Genomic DNA, 18,566 nt, shown 5'->3' with positions numbered 1-18,566 from the left:
CTAAAAGTAGCTCCCCCACCCTGCCTTTAAGGGAACTTAGGTTTCTTCACTAACAATAATCAGAGTGATATTTGGGGAATGTCTTAAATTTATCAGGGGCCAGGGCTGGAGAGAAGACAAAATGACTAGAGAGCAAAATCTTTACATTATTTCTAACCTTCCTGCTTCAAAAGTATATAAAAAACCTCAGCTATGAGGGGGGAACTTCTGGGGCTAATCCATGTAAGACCATTCTGATTGCATTCCCTGAGCATGCTAAACACCCACAAAACCCCATACATGCCACTTACAGGGACCAGTTTACTAGGTTCCCAACAACAAGCAGGACCATTCTGTCCTAGAGGAAAGAAGCAAAAAACCCTCGTTAGCAAACCAGAAATGTGTGTCAAGTCACAGTTGCCATTGCAGCTGGAGACTCAGAGGCCCAAGGGACAATCCAAACATATTAAACATTTTAAAACCTCGTCTGATGTTTAAGTCCCATTGATTTCAAAGGGAGAGAGTTAAGTACGTGCTTAACTTTGGGACAGAAAAATGCTTCACTTTGGGCTGGATCATCCTTCTGATTCCAAAATACCTGTGAGGAAGCTTTAAAAATGTTTTCAGGTAACTGTTGATGCTTTGCTACTAAGCGTTTACAAAAAAATTTGAATGTTCTGAATGCTCCACATAATCATGAGGTTATGTGCCTTGTTCAAATGCAGTGGAAAACAATAGTTTCTGACTAGTGAACAAGTCTGCAACCTTCCTCTTTTGTGGCCACAAAGGGGAAACCAGAAGCTTTCATTTCTGAATTTAAACAAACTAATGAAGAGCACCTCCTATACGTCTTGTCTGATCTTTCACAAAGTGGGAGGCAAAGGGAGGGAGCAATAGACAACCCATGCTATCCTGGGCTGTGTCTCAAGTGTTCCAACCTAAGAGGTTCTGCCAAGCCCAAGTGAGATGGGCAGGAGAGACAGATTCATTATTTCTTCAGCCATCTACCCATGTGAAAATTACCCTTCTGCTGCAGGTCAAAACAGACATGATGTCTGAAGCCATGCTTGTTCAACTTTGTGCCCTTAACATGAGAACGGATTTGTGAAAGAGAAGAACTGAGCTGTGTCATGCCTCCACAATGCTGGGTGGTTGATGGCAGGGAGATAAGTCATTTAAATCGGATTTTTAAAATAAAATGCTTTTGGAGGAAAAATATTTCTAAAGATAGTTTTCTATTTAAGATACATTATAGTCCAAAGGCTATTCTTCAGGAAATAAGGATTTGTTTTAAGTTTTTCATGTGTGCTAAAACTTAGTAAGTTTTTTTATTGTTTAACCACATCCGTTAACAAACATGGATACATATGCTATAATGTTATTGTCTTAGTAAAATAAATTGTTTAAATTGTTATTAAGGAAATGATTCTTTTTCTCCCTCCAGAAATGTACAGTAGAAAAGTTGTCGAAATATAAACTTGTTAAACCTCACAATAATTTCATAATTATGTGTCTATGTATTTCTAATAGTATAGCCACATCAGTAATTTTTGATATAACTGTAAAAACTACTCTGAAAATTTATTATTCCCAAAATGAAACCTTCTTCTGGTTGTAAATATTAAGATGATACCAGTAAGAATGAATCTTTCTGTTAAAAAATGATTTAAATCAAGTCTTACTGACTAGTGATTTAAATCAAATCCACCCTGCTAAGAAGTGATCATTTTGCTAAAAAGACCACCTAGGGAGGTTCATGGCTGAGGTGACTTTTGAATCTCAGGCTTCCTGTCTCAAAGTTTGTGCTCTTAAACATTGCAATACACAATATCTCCTGAAAAAGTTAACCAGGAAGAACAACTTCTCTTGTTCCATTCATTCCCCACTCCAAAATTCTGATTTCCAGATGTTTTTGCTCCTTGCCAGGTCAATTGCTGACAACACAGACTTCCACTCCACGCTGATCTCACTGGTGTATCTCTTTTGGAGTTTGGCTCCAAAGATCCTGCCAAACATCACTCTTGCTCTGTGTGTGGTGAGTGTCTGGCCCCTTTCAGTTTACTCCCAGAGACCACCAAGGGGAGCAGGAAACTAAGTACTGTACAGATTTGAAATTTATATAAAAGTACTGTACAGATTTGAAGTTTATATAAAAAGGATTAGGTCGGCGGTTCGAATCCCTGTGACGGGGTGAGCTCCCGTTGCTTGGTCCCAGCTCCTGCCAACCTAGCAGTTCGAAAGCACATCAAAATGCAAGTAGATAAATAGGAACCGCTACAGCGGGAAGGTAAACGGCGTTTCCATGTGCTGCTCTGGTTTGCCAGAAGCGGCTTTGTCATGCTGGCCACATGACCTGGAAGCTATACGCCGGCTCCCTCGGCCAATAATGCGAGATGAGCGCGCAACCCCAGAGTCGGTCACGACTGGACCTAATGGTCAGGGGTCCCTTTACCTTTATGATCCGCTCAGATTTGAGGACTTTCCTTTTGATAATAAAAGCAAGATAGCAATTTCTCTCTCACCCATGTATGCATGCTCAGATGCAAAAGGGAATAAGCAGCTCTCCAAACCAGCAAGAGATGGCTAAAGAGAACAAGGGAAATACATACTGTGTACATTGGCCAGCTGCATTGTTGGATGCAATCTGTGTAGAGGACCATAACCGCACGCTGGAAAATCCCGAAGTCTGCCAGAGATTGAGAGCACAGGGGATGAAAACCTAACACAGCACAGCTCCTATGAAGGAGCTACGTTTTATCTATTATACATAATGGAGCAGTACAGTGTCTTGCTAGTATTGCTTATTTTATTGAGTTTTCATCTTCCATTGTGCATTTCTGGTTTTATTGCTATTTATTACGTTAAGGGTGCTGCATTCCTGCCCTCAGGCCAGATAGTGAAGGGCAGGTTAGAAATTCCACAAAAACAAACAAGGCTAACAAGGTGCGATCCAAATGTTGTTGGACTACAACTCCCATCAGCCCCAGTCAGCATGACCAATGAATGGTCTGTCATGATGGAAACTGTAGCTTAAGAACAACTGTAGCTCAGAACCACTGTGTTGTAAGGCTTGCAAAGGTTCTTAGAATAATAATGTACAGTGGTACCTTGGTTCTCGAACTTAATCCATTCCAGGAGTCCGTTCAACTCCCCAAACAGTTCAGAAACCAAGGCGCGGCTTCCAGTTGGCTGCAGGAGCTTCCTGCACTCAATCGGAAGCTGCAGAAGCCACGTTGGACGTTCAACTTCCAAAAAACGTTCACAAAGACCTGCATTGGCTCCCATTATGTTTCCGAGCACAATTCAAAGTGTTGGTGCTGACCTTTAAAGCCCTAAACGGCCTCGGTCCAGTATGCCTGAAGGAGCATCTCCACCTCCATCGCTCTGCCTGGACACTGAGGTCCAGTGCCGAGGGCCTTCTGGCGGTTCCCTCGCTGCGAGAAGCCAAGTTACAGGGAACCAGGCAGAGAGCCTTCTCGGTAGTGGCACCCGCCCTGTGGAACGCCCTCCCACCAGATGTCAAAAAGAAAAACAACTACCAGACTTTTAGAGGACATCTGAAGGCAGCCCTGTTTAGGGAAGCTTTTAATCTTTAAGAAATTAGTGTATTCTAATATTTCTGTTGGAAGCCGGCCAGAGTGGCTGGGGAAACCCAGCCAGATGGGCGGGGTATAAATAAGAAATTATTATTATTATAAACTGGAACATTCACTTCCGGGGTTGTAGTGTTCGGGGGCTGATTTGTTCGGGAGCCAAGCCGTTCAAGTACCAAGGTACCACTGTACTAATAATGTTATAGTGTTGGGAGCTGACTACTAGTTGGCCTAATATGGTACGATAAATTGTTTCCAACCTGTTCTGAATAGAGTTGCATTCCCTCACATAAATCAGGTCTGCAGTTTGGACCCTGCTTGATTCAGAGCCATTTCTTGACGACCAGGGGGTGGAGTGGCACATCCTGTTTTGCCACTTGAGCTGAAATAGGAAGTGCCACACTGCTCTGCCGCTGCTGCTACTCCTGCCACCACCACACCTGCTGCTGCCGCCAATAACACAACACCGCCCACTCTGCCATGACGATGTACCCTGCCAGACTCTGGTGATTTCTGGCCAATTTCTGTGCCAATTTTGTGTGAGATCTCACCCAAAATTGTGAGATCTTGCACATTCAGCAAGATCGTGCCCTAAATGGATGCGCTCTTGCCAAAAATTTGGGCTGACAGTGCTGCTGTTTATTAGTGGTAGTGGGGCAGGTAGTGTGCCATGGGAGTGCTGTCTGGGGGGTTTCTGCCACCTGAGGCAGCGGCCTCACCCTATCCAATGGCTGTGCTGGCTATGCCAGGTGGCATCTGTAACCTAAGCTGTTTTCTACCAGCCTGGTGCACTAACAGCTCCTCCAGGATAGTGAATAGCTGGTCACTGCTATTCCTATATCCAGGTTAAACTACTGCAGCTCAAGGTTCACCTTCACTATCTTTAGTCTAAGCTAGGGTTGGGTGATATATTGATATATTGTCCAAAACTGATTTGAAGTCCATATTGTGATATCAGTTTCATAATTTTGACCTGGCGATATATCACAAATCATGATGTTTGTGTGTGTGTACTATGCAAAAATCACAATATGGGGAAAAATGTGAAGCTAGCCAATGCCTCTACGTAGCTCCACCCTTATTTCAGACATCATGATATAGCAGTACATCGTGATGTTTAGCTGGTGATATATCACAGTGTTGGAAACCAGATATCACCCAGCCATACTATTCGCCTCTACAGTAGTACCTTGGTTCGCAAACGCCTTGGCACTCAAACGCCTTGGTTCTCAAGTGTTCCGGTTTTCGAATGTTTTTCGGAAGCCGAACATCCGATGCAGCTGTCGGCTATTGTTTCCAGGGCGCTTGCACCAATCAGAAGCTGCACCTTGGTTTTTAAACATTTCGGAAGTCAAACAGACTTCTGGAATGGATTAAGTGTGGCGCTTTTGTTTTTGCTATTTATTTTGCGGTGCTTTTTTTGAGGCTTTTTCGGTTAATTTGTTTTTGTGGCTGTGTGGAACCCAGTTCTGCTACTGATTGCTTGCTTGTGTGACTGTGGAAATGGATAAAAGCCCCCCATCCGAACAGTGACTATCATTAGTGCAGGTAAGAAAACAATTTAATTTTAATTTTTTTATCATCTACAATACTATCTTGTTTATTTTGTAGTACAGTACATTGATTATTGCTTGGACTAGGGCTGGGCGACATCTGATTTTCAACATCGTGATACCTTGGTTCTCAAACTTAATCCGTTCCGGAAGTCCATTCCAAAACGAAAGCATTCCAAAACCAAAAGTCTGGAACAGATTAAGTTTGAGAACCAAGGTACCACTGTGCATAGTTCCATCCTTATTTCAGACATTGTGATATATTGGTATATCATGATGTTTAGCTGGTGATATATTGCAATGTTGAAAATCGGGTAACGCCCAGCCCTAGTCCAAGCTATTGACCTTCCCCATAAGATTTAGAAGAATGAACATCCCTCCTATTCTGGCTGCTAAGGCTTCTGCATGCTCAGCCCAAAGGGAAAGATTCACATCAAGTGCTACCGTAGTTACCTGGATCAGAGACATCTGCAGCCAAGCGAAGCAGAAGAGAAAGGGGAAAAGATGCTAATGAGAGGAGCATAACGGCACAGCAAAGAAGGATAAATGTATGTGCTGCCGTTGGAAAGCCGCCGCCGCCACCACCCAAATGCCCACTAAAGCAGAAGCTGGTTTGATTCTCACAGCATGCACTTACACAGACACACATACCCCAACCAGCCTCCTCCCTGAGAAAAAGGCCACTGGCAGGAAGGTGAATAATTCCTCGCACACAGCACAGCACTAGCATGCAGTTAAGCACATTAGGCAGAGGCAAAGCCAGTACCAGATTCCATTGGACAATTGATATTGGTCATAATATAGACATGGAAGCATGGGAACGATTATGGAATATGGATATAAAATTTACAGCAGAAAAGTATATGAAAATGATATATCAATGGTATCTAACACTGAGTAAATTGGAAAAATGTATAAATCTAAATCAAGTAAGTGTTGGTAATGTAAAGAGAAAGAAGGTTCTTTTCATCATATGTGGTGGTCTTGTAGTTAAGTTAAAGCTTTCTGGGAAATGAAATATAATGAAATGAAAAAGATGTTTAAAATAACTTTTGTAAAAAACAAACAAACCCCAGAAGCTTTCCTTTTGGGAATTATAAGGACAGAACTACCTAAACTGTATAGAAACTTATTCATGTATGCTATGCTAATGTTATTTGCCCCAAAATGGAAAGAAGCAGAAGTCCCAACAAAGGAAGAATGGATACAAAAACTTATGGAATATGCAGAAATGGTGAAACTTACCGGAAGAATAAGAAATCAAGATAACAAACTTTTTTATAAAAGAACGGAAATGGTTTATTGAATATTTACAGATAAATCATAAGCAGATAAGAACATTGGCAGGATTATTGCAACAACCTGCAGTTTCATAAGAGTACATATTTAAAGAAGATGAATAAATGAGTTAATTTAGATATGCAGAAGATATGAAAAATAAATTGAAAGAACCGCAGAAAGAGGGGGAAGGAAGTCAAGTTTTGAAGTGTCAGAATGATTGTAAAATTAGTGAAATGTATAAACTAGAAAAGTATGTATAAATAAATAAATAAATAAATAAATAAATAAATAAATAAATAAATATTCCATAGGGAGTCAAGGTGAAACTCCCTAGTACCAAATCTCCGTTAGGCAATAAACAGAAATCATAAGGTCATGTCAACATGTGGCCTTTGTTCTTATTTAATAGACCAGAAACAAACAGTATGAAAGGAATAAACACCACTCCTATTCTACCTCTGGGGCTACAATCCTAAAGGTAAAAGACTGAGCAGTTCTATACCTCCAGGTGAATATATTTAGGAGGCCTGAAGCGTCAATCACCTGTCATCAAACTTACCTATCTTGAAACGACCCATGTAGTAGATCTGGGTGCTGAGACCAAGTGAGGCCACAACATGGATGACTGAGAAGAGGATCCAAAACCACAAAGCATTTTTTCCAAAAACCTGATAGCAAGCAAAAAAAATAAATTATTGTGCATTATGTCCAGTTATGAAAAAGGTCTTCCTCTCCACAATGAGAGTTATAGATGCTCTACAGACAGGTGGCATTTTCCAAACCTATCTATGTCTGGTTGTTAGAATGGTTTGAAGATGTAGACCAGGCACCCCCAAACTGCGGCCCTCCAGATGTTTTGGCCTACAACTCCCATGATCCCTAGCTAACAGGACCAGTGGTCAGGGATGATGGGAATTGTAGTCCAAAACATCTGGAGGGTCGAAGTTTGGGGATGCCTGATGTAGACACTCAAATAACCCAGAAACAGCCATCCCATGTCCTGGGAGACCTTGCAACTTTTCTGGCATTGCAACAAGCAGCCACAGTACTGGGGAGACGCACACACCAAGGATAGCACCGTTCCCAAAGCAGTTAGAGCCAAGTAATGGGCTTTAATCAGAGCACTTCTTTTGTATAAAGGGCCGTGAGTGTTAGGGTAGTATGGAAGGAGCTGTAGTGGTTGTTTTTCTAATACTTGGCTGCTGAAGAACCTGAGCCTAAAAGCATGAGAATCCTGCAGAGGTTGAGGGTAAGGCTGCGCAAGCAATTTTGTTGCAGATGCTACAGCCTATTTGCCTTTGACCCCATCCTCAGAGCTCTCCCCCAAGTTTTGCTGATTCAGTCCCTCTCTCTGAAGGGCAGAGGGTGTCGAATACATCCATACCACTCCAAGCACGGCAAGGCAAATGACCACCGCGAAGGATGCGTAGGCAGAGTAGGCGCTGGCATTGATGTCAGGGTGGCGGGTCTGGTAGAGCTTCAGCATGCACAGCCCTGCGATCATGTACATGAAGGAGGTGTCTGTCAAAGGAGGAGAAAAGGCAATAGATAGTTTCAATACATGGCAAACATATATTTCTAAATATATTTGGCAAGGGAAAAAGCTGAGTATAAAATATTGATAGAAGCAAAAGAAAGATGAGGTTTTTCCCTGCCGGATACGAGACTATGCTATGACGCATACTGTCTTTGTTGGTTGAAGGAATGGATGACATTAGAGAATTCACATATTCTAAATTTAGAAGGTCATGACAATATTTTTGGTTGGCACACTTATTTATGGTATGAAAAGGTGAAAGTTCATAAAGGGATTTACAACTCATATAATTAGGAAGAATCTGTAAAGCGTATGGGATATATATAAGAATTTATTAGAGGTAAAAACACCATTTTGGCTCTCACCATTGGAAGCTATAGCGGTAAAGAAAAAGAATATGATAGAAGGATGGACAACTTATAGAAATTTATTAAAACAAGAGGGAGGAGAGTACAAATTAAAAGAATTTAAGGAATTATCAGGAAAATTACTACATGGATACAATATCATCATTTAAATGAAGTATTTAAGAAAGATAGGATACAAGGGTACAAATATAGGATAGGATACAAATATCACAAGTGGTGAGAGACCTGTTGGAATGTAATGTAAAATGGCTGTCTAGAATGTATAAAATATTATTGAAATGGGAGACAAAGGATGAGCAAGTAAAATATTCAATGAACATTGGGCAATAGATATTGTTCATAATATAGACATGGAAGCATGGAAATGATTGTGGAATATGGATATAAAAATTACAGCATGTTATGGTCTAAGAGAAAATTGTATGAAAATGAGAAATGGATGGTATCTAACAGCGAGTAAATTGGCAACAGTGGTATTACTGGCAAATATTTTTCTAAGGGAGAAAGCCTCTCTTTGCACCAGAGGGCGCTATCACCATCCCATTGTGACTCGTAAAGTTCCTGTTGTTATGAACTAAGACCACCACAATGGGGTTCGTATTTTTCTTCAAGGTAAGAGTTCTGAGCTCCCATGGGTATGGCAAAAATTCAGAAAAATATATTTTTTTTAAAAAAACAATATTTATTTAAATTATTTTAAATGTTACAAAAGAGGAAAAAATAGGTACAGAAAAGAGAAATAATAACAGAAACATATGAAATCATATAAGAACAATAACAAAAACAATTACGAAATTCCTAGAATTTCAGTCAGATAACATTAACAAATAATATAAACACTTACAAATAATGAAAAAAGCAAAAGCAAAACAAAGCAAAAAAGCAAAATAATAATAATTTAAAAATTGGCTTCCTATTGTTTGCGCACCGCTTCCCTTTATTTAATTTTCTCTTGTCTTGCTTTATCTAAGTTACTATTTACATATTTTCTCTATACTTCCCTGCATAGCTTTCAATCTAAACAAATCACCAAATCAATATTTATCTCTTCTTTTATCAGATAGTCCTCAACATATTTCCATTCAATTTTACACCTCTGCTTAGGAATATTTCTAATTGCTGCGGTCATTTTAGCAAGATTCATAAATTCGACTAATTTTTCCTGCCACTCAAGAATCGTCGGGACCTTCTCTCCTTTCCAATTCTGTGCAATGAGGAGTCTGGCTGCTGTGCAGGCATAGAGGAGAATATTTTTCCTGTCTTCTGGTAAATTCTCTGGCACCATACTTAACAAAAATAGCTCTGGTTTCTTTTCAAACGTTTTTAGCATCTCATATACTATATTCCAAAATTTACCATTTTTTTTACATTGCCACCAGCAATGATAATAATTTCCTATTTTTACTGGCATTTCCAGCATTTATTCGAATTAACCTTATATATTTTAGCAATTTTGTCTGGTGTCAAATGCCATTTGTACATTAATTTTAACATATTTTCCTTTATCCCCAAGCACGCCGTGAATCTCATCCCCTCTTTCCATAATTTATCCCACTGGTTACTATATATGGGTCTCCCGATATCTTGAGCCCATTTTATCATAGTGGCCTTTACTACCTCATATTTAAGTTCCCATTCTAAAAGATATTTATACAATTTTGCTGTTGATTTCTCCATATTTTCTATCAAGAGTTATTGTAATTTTGATTTATTCTCTTGGAACCCAATTTATTTATGTTTTTGGAATAAGCTCTGGATTTGACAATAATGTAGCCAGCTCGTGCATTGATCTTTCACCTGTTGATATGATTTTAACTTTAGCTGTTCATTCTCCTTTATTAATAGCTCTTGATAAGTCAGCCACTTTCCTTCTTTAATTTTACTAAATAATGCCGTCATCTCTAGGGGAGAGGCCCACCAGGGTATTTTTGGTTCTAGAATATCTCTATGGTCTATCCATATTTTTAATAAGGATTTTTTTATGACATGGCAGAAAACTCTTTGTATCCCCCTTCCCCCCTCTAATAAATAGGCATGCCATCCTTGAATATTTCTGAACCCCTCTACATTCAATAACTCTTTATTTTCCAATTCAATCAATTCTCTGATCCAACACAAACCAGCTGCCACATGATATAATTTAAAATCTGGTACTCCCCAGCCTCCTCTTTCTCTAATATCGGTCAATAATCTAAATTGAATCCTGGCTCCCCCCCCCCATGAATTTGCTCAGATCTTTCCTCCATGTCTCAAATGTTTCCTTCTTCCCTACGGTATAATTGGGAGCATTTGAAATAAAAATATCATCTTGGGCAACACTGACATTTTAATTGCTGCTATCCTTGCAGAAAAAGATAATTTTAAATTACTCCACCTCTCTAAATCTTTTTTGATTTCCCTCCATTTCCCCCCATAATTATTTTCAAATAAATTTATATTATTAGCCATGATCTCTATTCCTAAATACTTTATTTTCTTTACTATTTCCCAACCCACTTTCTTCCCCAAGTCTTCCTCTTCTTTCATCCTTAAATTTTTAGTGATAATTTTGGTTTTCTTCACATTTATTTTAAAGCCTGATACTTCTCCATATTTTCGCAAACTCTCTTCTAAATTTTGGATAGTCTCTATGGGGTCTTCTAACATAATGATGACGTCATCTGCAAACACCTTAATTTTATAAATATTTTTTCCTACCTTTATCCCACTTAGATCTTTACCTTTTTTATTTCTCTTAACATATATTCTATTGATAATATGAACAAAAGAGGCGAAAGCGGACATCCTTGTCGAGTGCCTCTTGTTATTTCAAACTCTTCCGATAATTCCCCATTTATTATCAATTTACCCCTTTGTTTTTTACAAATTGCCTTTATACCTTTTAAAAAATTCCCTTCAATTCCGATTTTTTTCTACTGCTTTTATCATATACTCCCAATTCACATTATCAAAGGCTTTCTCCACATCCAGGAATATGAAAGCGGCTTTTTTGACCATAATGGGGTTCCTATTTTTCTTCAAGGTAAGAGTTCTGGGCTCCCATGGGTGTGGCAAAAATTCAGAAAAATATGACTGAAGAAGAGTCTTTGGTCCAGTGCCCCAAACAACACATTATCTAAAGAATGTGGCCACTGATTCCCCTGCCCCACTTCTTAAGTTCTCAAAGCAACATATCTCCCAAGCTACTATAGTGTTCAAATCTATGTTATCACCCTAACTGGAAGAGGACCTTGGGCACTCTGAAACTCAAAACATCCAGCCAGAGGCAGATTCAGGCGAGTGGAACTGGTTTGGTTGCCTTGGGGGCAATGCAGGGGATGCCGCAACTATGATATGTTATGGCGCGCCAAGTTTTGGTGTCGCACGGGATGCTGCTGAAATTTGAGACCCCAAGATCCGCCACTGATTCAACTATTCGAAACCAGTTCTTGGGGACTCTGTTCAAAACATCCATAGAAAAACAAACAAACCTCTTTCCCCTTAGCTCCTTTGATAGAAGAAGCCACCCACTTACCAAACTGGAAATTAGAGTAGTTGGGGCAGACGTGATAGCAAGCGCTGAGGACACCTTCCATCATCAAAGCAATGCCCATGGCATAGAAGAGGCCAAAGTGCTTGGGAATCCCATATTCCTGAAATAGAGGGACCAAGAAGAGTATCGTACATTGGTAGTGTGCATATAAGCTTGGAAAGTGTCTTTCATTCAATACTGCAGACAAAGATCCATCTGTCTAACTAACAGGCACAGCAGTTTTGGCTGGAGGTGATAACTGTGGTAGCAACTCTGTTTGAAAAATATATTGCTCTTTTACACCAGACACATTTACGAGAAGAAGAATTGAAGTCTGCCATATACGTCCTTATTTGTGCTGCTGCTTAAAATGTTCAGCCGGATTCATGACTGTTTGTGCACTGTAGGGTAGGACCGATATATTGACAAAGATAAATAATTGCAGTGTACAATTCAGCAGCAAGTTACTGTCTAATTAAGGCCATATGGTGGATGCAGATTGCCACTAAACACATAATATCTGCTTGAAAGCTCACTGTATGACATGTAGCAGCATCCGTAGGGTTGTAGCTACTGTACCGGTATATGGTAAGCCCATCATTGCTATACTCTCACACCAAACTGGAAAACCAAAGAAGTTATAGAATGTCAATATTAGGCTTACTGCGTGTCTGGAAATGTCAGATAATCACCACTAGGTATGTCATCCAAAACCTTTTTGAAGGCCTTATTGTGATATTGGTTTCATAATTTTTGACCTGGCAATATATTGCAAATCATGATGTCTGTGAGTGTGCTATGCAGAAATCACAATGTGGGAAAAACTGTGAAGACAGCCAATGCCTCTACTTAGCTCCACCCTTATTTCAGACATTGTGATATACTGTATCAGTATCCCATGATGTTGAGCTGGTGATATGCTGCGATGTTGAAAACCAGATATTGCCCAGCCCTGGTCACCCCATGGCAAACCTTTAAATAGGTATCATGTTTAGCGATGGTCTGAACTCGCCCTGAGAGCATTTGCATTACATTTGCTGGGAATTATGCATTCTTGTATATTGTAGAGCACCTCTGGCCTTTGGGTAAAATTTGGCCAAGAAGGCCATTTTATCCAAACCACGCCTGCCCACTCACCCCACCTATATGTGACATCAGATGTGAGGCAGGCAGGTATGTGACTGGATCCACTGCACACACGAGATCTTCCAGGAGCACTTGATCACACAGCCATTCCTACAAAAAGGCAAAGCCACCCAACATCAACTGATGTGCAGTGACTTCAAGCCTGCTGGATTGGCTGTGTGACCAAGTTCACCTCTGCGGAAAGCAGCTCAGTGCTAGGGAAGTGACAAAAAAACAGGGCTGGGAAAGCTTATTGCGTTGCCATTCCTAATCGCTTGGCAACCAGCTGTTCATGAGGCACTTGGGAAGTGCTGCACAAGGTGGGTAAGGCAATCCACATGATGACATCATGACTGACGGATGGGTTGTCCCACCCACCTGTCAAAATTGGCTTGCCGGTAGGGACTGATAAGGATCTGGCCAAAAAAGGTTCCCTGTGCCTATTGCACATCCAGAAACTTCATGGATAGTTTTAGCAGAAGTTGGTACTGGTTGTGAGTTCAGAGGCCTTCCCCCCCCCCCCACTTTCTCAGGGTTTGTCTGCTCCAAACTGCCCCCCCCCCCAACAAGCAGGGGAAAACATATAGGTACCTGGTATCTTTCCCCTGTGGGGAGTGATTTTAAGAGGCATTTGGAAGGAGGGGGGTTAGCTCTGCTCTCCCCTCCAGTCCACACCACCTTGAAGCCACAGTACTTTTGCTTTTAAACAAAGATTGGATAAAGGAATTGTGGTGTGCAGTCTGGCCCAAAGGCATGTGGTCACTGAGGTACATTAAAGGACAATTGTGCTAGGGCCTTTCCTTCAGTGCAACTTGTTGTTTTGGTACATGATTCCTGTAAGGGACTCACGATCCTAAAACCCTCCTGGCATTTCTACTAGGCCCATGTTAAGAGTGTGTACCGTTGTGTGGGTGTCTTTGGCTTCCAGAGAGCGTCTGTGGAGGATGTCTCTACGCAACACAATCAGGAGGAAGAGGAAACCCAGCAGCAAGTGGCCCACATTGCTGAGGATGTTGTTAAAAGCACTGCAAAGAAGGAAATCTTATTCAATATTATTTTTGTAAATGCAACCAGCCAAACCAGAAGTTCAGAAATGTAGGAACTTCTCCGGCACAGAACAGTCCATTTACAAACGGGAATATATCACTATCTATTTCCTGATTGTAAAGGAAGGAGAGAGAAAATGTAAACCCAAGCAGTGGCCTGTGAGTCACCCACACCCACCTCAGGACGCCCAGTGGATGAGCGCACAGGAAATTATAATAGCAGATGTCCTGGTTTCCAGTCACATTCACCACCTAGAAAGAGCAGTAGAGAAGGCGTCACTTGCATTCTGAATGCACCATCCCAAGGATGATGAGCAAATGGCAAGGGAGGCAAAACAGCCTCATAATGAAAAGCAGGACTGAAGACATGTCCTTCAAACCTCCTGCACAACCCAGCTACATTTCACTGTGGACACTGTAGCCTTCCTGACCTCAACACCTTAATGGTTTGAGAATGATGGTACACCTGTAAGGGGATTGGCTGTGAGGACTAAGGACCAACCTCAGCCAACCTGAGATTTGGAGAACAGGTAGACTTGTCTAAACAAGGGTCCCTATACCTTTAAAAAAACAAGAGGTACCAGAGGATCTGGAGACCTAATTTAAATGTCATTCTCTCTGTCATTGGTTCCCTGGTATCCTCTCAATCAAAGGGGTAGCCAATTAGCCATGACTTACAGCAGAAATTGAACAATAGTCAAGGAGCACTTCAGAGACTAGGAAATGTATTATCCCATAACCTTTCATGGATTACCATGAGTCTGATGGTGGATTTTAGCCCCCCCCCCCAAAATCTTTTACCATAATAAACTGATCAAGTCTTCAAGATGTTAGCACCGAGATGAGTTTTTGGTCCTAAGATGTGGGGTGAAGACAGACAACTCACCGTCTGGTACGTGATCACCAGCTGGATCACAGGCAGGGCATAGAAGACTGCTATTGTGATGATGTTCCTTCAGGACCAAGAGACCATAGGAAGAGAATAAATGGGCATAAGAAGAAGATGCACACACATTTCCACTGGGTTTTAACCAACTGCATGTATTTAATCAGCAAAGAAAGGCAAATGGACCCTACAATTTGCCTGTACAGTACTGTAAATCCCATTATTTCCACACCGCCATACCAATCCTCCAACTTCAAGACTTCCTACTTCTTGACTGCTCATTTAAAACTTGAAGCTGGATCTTAGTGTCTTGAAATTTCTCATACAGCAATTTCTGCGTTGAGCAACAGTCAGATATTATAGGGTGTAGAACTTTCCCTTCCACTCCTAGCTGACCACCATTCCACCTCCCTCTTCAGCTTCTCTACACATGCCCAAAATATCTTCTTGACGGAGGATGTCACTAATGCTGGATTTAGGCAGGCAGCTCTTATCATACCAAGAAAACATTGGGCCATCTGGAGGGCCCTAAAATTAAGATCAGAATATAGAAGGCTGAGCTTTGGCTATCAGCTCCGTACCAGAAATAAATGTTGTATTTTTTGCTGACAATTCTCCGATCCTTCCTGGATAAATCTGACAGATATAGCAGTCTCTAAAAAGAGAGAGAGAGAACAACTTTTAAAACTATATATATATATTCTGTGACAGTTTATTTAAAGCAGGCATAGGCAACCTTGGCTCTCCAGATGTTTTAGAACCACAACTCCCATGATCCCTAGCTAACAGGGCCAGTGGTCAGGGATCATGGGAGTTGTAGTTCCAAAACATCTGGAGAGCCAAGGTTGCCTATGCCTGATTTAAAGGCATGCAAGCTAGCAAAAGGCCTAGGACAGGACAGCTGCTCCAAGAACTTTTAAGAAGGAACTCAGGTAAGAATAGATGAATCACCTTGAGCTGCTTTAGTTTTTGTTTGTTTGTTTTTGCAAAACCGGTTCCAGGTCATGTCTTTGTGAAGGTGGGTTTCTAAGGAAAAACACTTTAAAAATGGCCAATTTCTTACAAATGGGGGAAAAATAGTGACATTATGGAGGCAGCCATCTTTTCTTCTGGAAAGGATTCCACGACATGATGTACAGTCACTTCCTGGGAGCTTTTCAAAGAGATATTATACCATGCGGTCATGGAGCTGTTCTGAGCAGCTTAAAATGTTCAACATGTTAAAAAGGTGAAAGTACTGCATGGATTTGTGTGTGGCTTGATCAATTGATTAGATGGGTTAATCTGCAGATCAATGTTCTGATCTGCGCATAGGCCAGGGATGCATGTGAAATGCGTGAGTTCACTCCAAAATGCAGAATGCACTGGAGCCCTCCTCATCCCTATCCTCAGGATAAGCCCATGAAGCAAAACCTCCTCCCTTAAGGGAAGCACCCACATAATTTACCAGTGCATGTCCTGCACAAGCTCAGAAAGGCATGTGCATGCATGCACTGAGACCATGAAAAAGAACAGGAACACAGACACACAGGGAGCAAGAAAGGAAAGGTGCAAATGGAGAGATGGGGAACCCTTGGCTCTCCAGATGTTGTTGGACTCCCAACCTCTACCCGCATGGCCAATGATAAGGGACAATAGGAGTCCAACAACTGCTGGAGAGCCACAAGTCCCCCATCCTGGTACAACGGGATTCCTCCCCTTATGCTCCCTAAATAAGGACCCAGCCATGTGCACATCAGAGTCTTCTGCACTGCTGCTCTCACTAAGGTTATGGGAGCAGCACTCACCAGATCTAGAGTAGCAGGAAAGAGAATACTGTATAGCTTCTGACATCAGTTGCCTGCCCTGCACAAAGTGAGTGTGTGCCTGGGGTCCACTTGCCAGTTGCCTCTCACCCCACAAAGAGTTAAATGGTACCCTCCATCTATAGCTGTGGCCAGAATTGGCTACCTGTGGTCAAAACTGCACAGGGTTCATATCTTTTATTTGTTGGGTTGTTTTTTTAAAAAACAGCTGGGTTCTTTGAACGCTTTACAGTAAAATGCAGCAACATGGATTGCAAGAGCCTTTGTTATTTGAAGGGTGGCAGGTGGCTATGAGATGTAGGTGAACCTTCTTGACTATGGTATCTGAGCCATGGAACTGCCTGTCCCATAAGGGACATGTGGCACCCTGCTTACCAGTGGCTTTTCATCTCAAAGCCTTTTCATCTCAAATTTTTCACTAAAGTCCCTGTCTTTCCTTCCTTGCCTTCCTTGCTTTTATTTTATGAATGTTCTCGAAGCTCCCAACATGAGTCTGACCAAACTTCGGGAGGCAGTGGAAGACAGGAGTGCCTGGCGTGCTCTGGTCCATGGGGTCACGAAGAGTTGGACACGACTAAATGACTAAACAACAACAACTTAATGGTTTTTATTGCTTCCCAGATAAATTATAATGCCAGATGGGATGCGTGCGTTTTTGTGTGTGACATCTGGAAGGAAAAGTTCCTCACATAAATGATCCTGCACAAAATACCTTTGTGCGAATGACGTTCTTGTCGCTTTCAATTTCAGGCATGGTGTCAAAGTCGCTTTCCTCTTCCACTGAGCTGTCTGTGTCAGAGCCATGACGAGGCCTGCGCTCCAGAGACAGCTGCTGGCCCCCACTGGAGCTTGACTCATCTGGAAAGAAAACAGGAATATTTAGAGTACGAGATGCCTCTCTTGGGAATATCAAATTTTTGGCTTAACGCACTGCCAAAAAATAATAATAATGGCATGTATTATTTGAACAAGACTAAATGGACGAGCAAGACCTCCTCATGAGTATACTCATGAGGAAAGACCTCAAGCTACAAAGGAAGTTGTCCATACTTGTATAATTGATGTTGCTTTTCTAATATTTCACGGCACAGATGCACTGTATTGCAAGCATTTAACTCATAATAATAATTTGCAGAATGATGTGTTCTGCTCCTTTGTTGTTTATCTGTACCAGCTGTTTTCTTGGGTGTCTGCATCTCGCCTCACGTCCTATTTCTGATAATAATAATAATAATAATAATAATAATAATAATAATAATAATAATTTGTTATTATTTATACCCTGCCCATCTAGCTGGGTTTCCCCAGGCACTCTTGGTGGCTCCCAACAGAATATTAAAAACATGATAAAACATCAAACATTAAAATCTTCCCTATACAGGGTTGCCTTCAGATGTCTTCTAAAAGTCAGATAGTTATTTATTTCCTTGACATCTGATGAGAGGGCATTCCACCACTACTGAGAAGGCCCTCTGCCTGGTTCCCTGTAACTTCACTTCTCGCAGGGAGGGAACCACCCCTCAGAGCTCGACCTCAGTGTCCGGGCTGAACGATGAGGGTGGAGACGCTCCTTCAGGTATACTGGGCAGAGGCCGTTTAGGGCTTTAAAGGTCAGCACCAACACTTTGAATTGTGCTCGGAAATGTACTGGGAGCCAATGAGGTATTTCAGGACTGGTGTTCTGTGGTCTTGGCAGCCACTCCCAGTCACCAGTCTAGCTGCCGCATCCTGGATTAATTGTAGTTTCCGAGTCACTTTCAAAGGTAGCCCCAAAAGTACTCTCATGGTTCCACATCTTGCCATCACATACTTTAACTAACTGTTCTAATGTAACTTTGCTACCCGCTTTATAAGCCACAGATATATCTAGCTGTGCCTTTGC

General features: G+C 41.4%; 1 protein-coding gene across 1 annotated transcript in view; it reads right to left on the bottom strand.

The window, feature by feature from the left end:
• The window catches only part of SIDT1 (SID1 transmembrane family member 1), a 69,100-nt gene that overhangs the window by 7,151 nt on the left and 43,383 nt on the right, over positions 1-18,566 (bottom strand). Inside the window, exons 12-21 of the mRNA XM_060269166.1 lie at positions 17,397-17,542; positions 15,461-15,534; positions 14,880-14,946; positions 14,172-14,245; positions 13,849-13,972; positions 11,826-11,943; positions 7,791-7,927; positions 6,966-7,074; positions 2,589-2,665; positions 291-337 (exon numbers count right to left, since the gene is read on the bottom strand). Coding sequence (XP_060125149.1) covers positions 291-337; positions 2,589-2,665; positions 6,966-7,074; positions 7,791-7,927; positions 11,826-11,943; positions 13,849-13,972; positions 14,172-14,245; positions 14,880-14,946; positions 15,461-15,534; positions 17,397-17,542 — 973 coding nt within the window. The remainder of the gene's footprint in view (positions 1-290; positions 338-2,588; positions 2,666-6,965; positions 7,075-7,790; positions 7,928-11,825; positions 11,944-13,848; positions 13,973-14,171; positions 14,246-14,879; positions 14,947-15,460; positions 15,535-17,396; positions 17,543-18,566) is intronic.

This window comes from Zootoca vivipara, chromosome 16 (assembly GCF_963506605.1).
Source record: "Zootoca vivipara chromosome 16, rZooViv1.1, whole genome shotgun sequence".
Classification (NCBI taxonomy): Eukaryota; Metazoa; Chordata; class Lepidosauria; order Squamata; family Lacertidae; genus Zootoca; species Zootoca vivipara.
This window is presented reverse-complemented; position numbering and strand designations above follow the sequence as displayed.